This window comes from Aspergillus fumigatus, chromosome 3 (genome assembly GCF_000002655.1).
Source record: "Aspergillus fumigatus Af293 chromosome 3, whole genome shotgun sequence".
Classification (NCBI taxonomy): domain Eukaryota; kingdom Fungi; phylum Ascomycota; class Eurotiomycetes; order Eurotiales; family Aspergillaceae; genus Aspergillus; species Aspergillus fumigatus.
In genome coordinates, this window is record NC_007196.1 from 200,523 (window position 1) to 207,412 (window position 6,890).

The 6,890-nt window shown below is 49.8% G+C and overlaps 2 protein-coding genes across 2 annotated transcripts; one reads left to right on the forward strand and one right to left on the reverse strand.

Annotated features, from left to right (window-relative positions):
* Window positions 1-17: 17 nt before the first annotated feature.
* On the forward strand, window positions 18-2,189 carry AFUA_3G00880 (GPI anchored serine-threonine rich family protein). The gene is made up of 4 exons (XM_743316.2): window positions 18-1,198; window positions 1,249-1,380; window positions 1,434-1,687; window positions 1,747-2,189. Exons 1-4 carry the CDS (start codon window positions 1,074-1,076, stop codon window positions 1,893-1,895), a joined length of 660 nt encoding a protein of 219 aa, XP_748409.1. The 5' UTR covers window positions 18-1,073; the 3' UTR covers window positions 1,896-2,189.
* A 500-nt stretch (window positions 2,190-2,689) lies between these two features.
* amyA (alpha-amylase) lies at window positions 2,690-6,890 on the reverse strand. Its single transcript, XM_743318.2, has 3 exons — window positions 6,195-6,890; window positions 3,710-6,123; window positions 2,690-3,633 (listed from the first exon to the last, which is right to left on the reverse strand). Exons 2-3 carry the CDS (start codon window positions 4,721-4,723, stop codon window positions 2,962-2,964), a joined length of 1,686 nt encoding a protein of 561 aa, XP_748411.1. The 5' UTR covers window positions 4,724-6,123; window positions 6,195-6,890; the 3' UTR covers window positions 2,690-2,961.

Consider the following 6,890-nt stretch of genomic DNA (forward strand, 5'->3'; position numbering starts at 1 on the left):
AACTGACCAGGAAACAGAATCTGACCTGATTGGTCTTGTCTCACTGGTCAAAAGGTTCCTTTAATAATGGTCTTCGGAAAAGCCAGCCAAACATGATTTTTGCTTTACGGAGTATTCTTACCCTGTACACCGTACTCCGTATTATTGATGCAAATCCCACAAATCCTGGAGCCCTAGTACAGCACACCAATCCGGTAATCCGCCTGGGACTTGACCCAAGAGGCAAATCCTTCAATCAGGATCCAGGTGGACACAAAACAGGGCGCAGGATACTGTGGAGCATCGACTATTCTTCCTTGTTCACAGTAAGGTAGTCACCCTAAGACATGTTTTGTTGCACTGTCCTCGATTGGAGAGGCCAAGGGGCAGTGGCCCGACCCTTTGCTTCAATCACACAGAATCTTGTAGCTTTGCCACTTGGCAGCGAAGGGTCGGAAATTTGTCCGGCTTCAACAGGGAGATTTTGCACAGGCAAGAGTTTGATTGCTGGCGATTATGATGCAATTGAAGGAGATTGAAGGGACCGAGGGGCATCAAACAAGGATCTTGGCCTTGTGGATACGATCAGGGTCCGATGGAGGTCCTGTAGTGCATGTGCGGGATTCTGGAATACTGAGAGCAGAAGCTCAAACTGGAGGAACCCCAGTAAGGCTACTGTGTATATCAAATGAAATGTGCTGAGAACCGACTGGCATTGATCTGGTTGATTTTGATTCGATCCATCCAGTTGTATATCAACAAAAACACAGCGGATGGATACCTGACCGATAGGAGAAGTGGTTCACAGTTGACTCACCCTTGGTTCCTGATGCTGTGATAGGGCTCTGCCAGAGTAAGACATGACCAGATGATTTGGGGTGTTTCTGCTATTTATAAATTTTGGATTGTGCTACACGTAAGACCCGATACTCAGGTAGATATAAAATATCAATTCCCTGTGTCCTCGGCACTCTCAGTTTCATCTTCATTCATCAATCACTTCACTACCAGTCACTCGTTTGTCTGACTTCCACAGCCATATTTAATTTTAATACATTCGGATAGATTTTTACATTCGATCACTCGCTATCACAATGCGTTTCGCTCTGACTCTCACTGCCTTCGTCGGCTCTGTCGCCGCTCTGTCCATCACCTCTCCCAAGAAGGACCAGGATGTCGACCTCAGCGAGAAGACCACCATCGAATGGAGCTCGGTCAGGTAATCAAACTTGTATACCGTCATCATGTGGTGCTTACTGACAAGCATAGCTCTGATCCCTCCTCCTTCGACATCTACCTCGTCAAGATGAACTCCTACCCTCCCGTCAACAAGCTTGTCGCCGAGAACGTCAAGACCAGCGAGGGCTCCTACACCATTGACGGTGTCTCCGCCGACAACGGGTACGCCTATTCACATCGCAGCAAGACTCTTCACATATACTGACCTGGATTAGATCCGGCTACCAGATCAACTTTGTCTCCAGGGATCCCCAGAACACCGGCATCCTCGCCCAGTCGCAGCAGTTCAAGGTCGAGTCCTCCGGCTCCTCGACCACCTCCGACTCGACTTCTAGCGCCTCTGCTACTGGCTCCGCGTCTACTTCCTCTTCTAGCACCGGTACGGTCTCTAGCACTGCCTCTGCCTCTGCCACCGCTTCTGCCTCTGCCACCGCTTCTTCCACCTTGAGCAAGTCCGCCTCTGGCACAGGTTAGTCGCCTGTTCTGGCGTCTTCAAGAGTCGTGTGCTAATATTCTCCGCCTCTGCAGCTTCCAAGACTGCCTCCGCCACCGGCAGCGAAACCAGCGGCGCCTCCGCTTCCAGCACCAGCTCCCCCACCACCACCCCCAACGGTGCCGGCTCGCTCACCGTCCCCGCTGGATCGCTCCTGCTTGGTCTGGTCGCCCTGGCTCTGTAAGCGTGAACCTTTTGTCATCTCAGAAACGAATGATCCGGTTCGCGCACCCGGAATTCTCCTCTGGTAGATAGGACAACCACCCACCGCGTACTGGACGTATACTCCGTACTGCTCTGTATGTATATGAGGATCTGCCATTCGCATGATTAGACTGTGTCTGTCCTTATCACTATCTATCCTATCCCCATAATAATTGATGCAATGCTTAATTTTGCTTTTTGCCCTGCGTGTTTCATTATGCAACCTAGCCGACAGATCACATTGACAATTCAATGATACAATTCAATGATTTTGGTGTCTGTATTGTATGCATTTGTAAGCTGTACCTTTAAGGGCTCTTATTGTCGGGAGGTACGGAGTGCTCTGTACCTTAGGACGACTTGTTTCAAGGCCTATGCAAGGCGTTTTCTTGCAGGGATGTCAGTGCTTCGCACAAAGGGATTATGACGGAGTCAGTCTACGTAATCTTCTGAACACTATCCCATAACCAATCGAAGAGAATCTGTGCGGCTAAGTCGGATATCTTTTTTTCCCCATAGCAGAACAGGGAATTGCCAGAGTATATTACGGGATGGAATAGGTATGGTATCAGGTACCAAAAACTCAAACACGGATCCGTAGACAAGAAACTCATCAATCTGATTGGCTGATATGCGGGGCTGTCTCGCTCTGTGATTCCCCGGCCTGATCCACGGCCTGATCAGGGAAACTAGTGGAAGTCAAATCGGCTGGGAGGAGACGGTTTGAATCCCTCATCATCGTGATGAGCAATATGAGGCTGAGAATGGTAAGATCTGAATACGAGTTTTTAGCGAGCAAAAGGCATCTACACGAGGCTCGGTGAGATCTGGTCCAATGAAAACTTAACGTGCCTGAGCAACGACGGTGCGGCTGAAAGGCCGCATCCTTCAACTTATGTATATGTATGTACATTCGAATAGAAAAATATATAAACATGCATTTACAGAACGTTACCAAGATATCGCCATCGCATGGAACTGACGTGAGAAGGAAAACAACAAACTGGGAATAAATAGATAGGGTATGCACAGGGAACAGGCTCAAGTCAACACCCCAACCCAAACCCCAACCCAGAGACTAATGACACCAAAACAGAGAACAGAATCGTCACCGGTATCCCCGCCGGCGTCATCGAGAACACCTTCGCAGACCCTGATGATGCCGGCTTGCCCGTCTTCAGCTCGACATAGCTGATGTTTGTGTCGCTGAAGCCGCACAGCCCGCTGCCGGGCATGAGGTTCGCGGGGAAGAAAACGCGGGGCTCGCCCTTGTCCATGGGGACTACGAGTTGACCGGCCCGGTTGACGGTATAGTTGACACAGTTGAGGACGTCCATCGCTACTACACCGGGGTTAAAGCTTACGGGCATGTACAGGTCGTACGGCTCTTTCTGGTTGGCGCCCTGCGTCGAGAGAAGCATGATGGTCTGGCGGCCCTCGACGCCTTTGCGAAAGGCGAGCTCGCTGGAGCCCTGGTAGATCGGGTATGTCTCGATGTCGAGATAGTTGTTGTCGAGGTTGTATACGTGTTTGCGGAGGCGGTTGAGCTTGGCAGCCAGCTTGTACAGCTCGGCGTCGGTGTTGTAGCCGGACAGCCAGACGGCTTCTCGGTTACTGTTGTTGGCGTAATATGCTCCGTTAAAGTGCTGCTCCTGCCCCTGGTATATGATGGGGATGCCGTCGAAGAGGATGTTGAACGTAAGTACATTCTTTGCGAGCTAAAAAGGGGTTCAATGTATCAGCGGGGAGCGGGGGGGAATAGCCTTGGTGGGGGGGAAAGGGGTCGGTCCCTACCGCCATGTCTGAGGTCATGTTGGCGAAACGGTTCACGTCGTGGCTCTCTGTGAAGGTAGTCATGGATGTGACGTCGTGACAGCTGTTCTTCATCACTTCTACAATGTTTGCCAAGGAACTCGTGTTGCCCTTGGTGAAGGCTTCGATGACGGAAAAGTAGACGGGGAAGTTGGGAACACTGGTGATGTAGTTGTTCTTGTAGTCGCAGATGATGTCTACTTCTTGCTGATACACCTCCCCGGTCATGAAGGTGTCGCTGAGCGCCTTGCCGAAATTGGCCAGGAAGCCCGTGTTGACGTGTTTGGCCGCATCAATCCGCAGCCCGTCAATCGAGTAGGTTGAGATCATGTCTTGCGCCCATTTCTCTAGAATGCTTTGGACGTCGGGATGTTCGGTGTAAAGATCGGGCAGTGCCACCACGTTATCACCAGTTTGACACCATTGCGCCTGGGTGAAATTGTTCCAGTCTTCGATCTTACAGTAGGGGTGGTAGTAGCTGGAACTGTCGAACGGTGTGAGCGTCGAGTATTTGATATGCGTAGCCGGATCGCTGCCGTTGGTGATGTACGCCATGTTGTTGATGACCGTGTCCACCATGAGGAACATGCCCCGCTTATGCACTTCTGCACTCAGGTCCAGCAGATCCTGTTTCGTGCCGAAATGCGGGTTGAGGCTGTAGATGTCTTCGGGCCAATATCCATGGTAGGCTTCGCCGTAACTCACCCGGCCCTCTACGTTCTTCACGACGGGAGAGATCATGACCGCGTCGAACCCCATCCCTTGGATGTAATCTAGATGGTCAATTGTTCCTCGCCATGTCCCTCCGCAACGGATGTTCTCGGACGCGACGCATCGCGCCGTTGTCGACCCGTCGGTGCGGCCGAACCGATCGGTCATGGTCTGATAGATGGCTCTGGATTTCCATTGTGCCGTGTTTGCTGCGAGCGACGAGGCAACCAGGAGAGAAAGAGAAACGATGTGCATGCATCGTCGTGAAATCGAAAGCGAACTCATGTTCGGAACATTGATCTAAAGGCCGGACTCAGTCAATGGGGTATGATGCAACAAATGGGCGATGTGCTGATCCTTGGCACAACGGTTGTCTCGTATCGATTGGAATTCTCGAGTCCCACAGCAGAGGTAAATGATCGGCGATTTGGCAAGTTCCAGATATGTTGATGCAATGAGTTGACAAGATAGAGGATAAATATTCGTCGATTGTCCCCAGAAACCACTGGAGCCGGAGGGGAATTGGCGATGTCGGCGAGAATATTGGGTCAACACGACGAATGAACAAGGAAGCGTTGTAAGAATAAACTCAAAATTAACGAGGGACAACAGGGTAAAGAATGACAAGCCTGATGGCAGGCAGGATATAGAATGAATGAACGAATGAATGACTGAAGGTAGGAGAAAAAAGAAACAGAGATTAAACAAGGCCAACGAGAGAAGCAGCAAGAAAGGGCCTCGAACTCAAGACTGAAGGGAGTTAGCGAAAGAGAGGGGAGCGAACAGAAAGGAGAAGTCAGGCGGGTAGGGATTTCCTGGTTTGCTGCAGAAACTTTAGATTAAAAGAGTGGAATTGTGGGGGAACCCATCAAACCCATCTGCTCTAGTGATTCTAGTTTATCCATTATTCTCCAGGATTCCCTTGGAAATGGCCGATGAGGGGACATGTGATCAGTTGGCTAGACTTGCGGGTGTTGATGTGTTGCCTCTTCAGTTGTTCTTTTACAGAGTACATTCTGTGTCGGACTCCGGGTGTGTTCAATTTGATCTCTACCACATTGACTTCCCTCGACAAAGACAACCAGAACCACCCTGTGTGCCTGGTACCTGCATTTGTGAGGACATGTCTTGGGTCTTCCGGGTGCAACCCGCACATAGCCGGACCAGACCATGAATGACTGACCACTCAACCAGTCTTCCGATTTCTTAATATAGTCTTAAGCTATATTGCTTCGGACCACCTCCGCAGCATTGGCTTGACTCTTTAAAATCATGACAGAGACCATGGACAGAAAGTATTGAACTGTCGAGAATGACCTGATGATTCTTGCTGATTGTCCTCGTGAGAGGTTTCTCCGTCTTGAGTCCCTTGCAGTCTTCATGAACCAGTGATGGTCCCATGGCAGATCCTATCCGCATCAGGAGATCATAGTGACCCTCCAAGTCCGAATTGAAGGCAAGTTCTCAGTCGTCCGTCCAGCTCGCTCAAATCCCGGGCCACATTTCCTCTTCTAGCTAGCCATCCCCCTACGCCGCCTTATTCGACACATCCAAGTCTTATCCTCACACAGCCGTCAAATTAATAGTCTGCTACGTTGATGCTACCTACTCGTTGTGGAAGTTGTCACTGGCTGAAGGCAGTTGATGTCCACAGTGGCGAGGAAGGCCCTGGTACCTGATTTAACCTGAGTGTTTGGCTGCGTCAGAACCTTAGAGTCTGACCATCGATGGCAGTCAATCAGGGAGGAAGCTTTACATTTGGGTCTCACCAGTCATGACATCGTCACATTTGTGGGCGGGGACGTTCAGGAACGAAAATATTGACTGGAAAGGAGGAAAGAGGAGTATTAATATGGAGTAATAATAACTTGGAAGGAGACCATTAAGTACTTGGATGTGATCTCACCATCACCCATTGGACAAGAAAGATGTCTCAGACGACAAGTCATACGCACTCTCGATCAGGCATAGTTCTTTTTAGCTACTTGAATGGATGCAGCTGACTACTCCGTTTGAAGGTTCATATTTTGTACAGACCTACAGAGTACAGAGTAGAGTACTTATCATGATGATGCATCATTTCTGTCATTGTCACCCAAGGACTCGCACAATGATCGCCAACTTCAGAAATCTGCCCATCCCCAGGACAAACTTCTCAGGCCAGGACCAAATTCAGGCTAAGCTCGGTCAAGACGCTTGATGCTGTTGTTCCTGATAGATACTGGCTGAATGGTACGATAGAACCACAATACAATACAATACCAGCCATAGGACGCTGATGATTCGTCCATTCCACACATACAGGTATTCATGGGGTAAGGTACCGTCTGTAACCGTCTCAATAGAAGTATGGTAACTTACCGCTCCCCCTTTTCTCGTTCTGTTTGAAGAGAATCAGTTCCAGACCCTTCGCTACATGAATAGTCTAACCCAGTCGACCAGGAAAAATTCT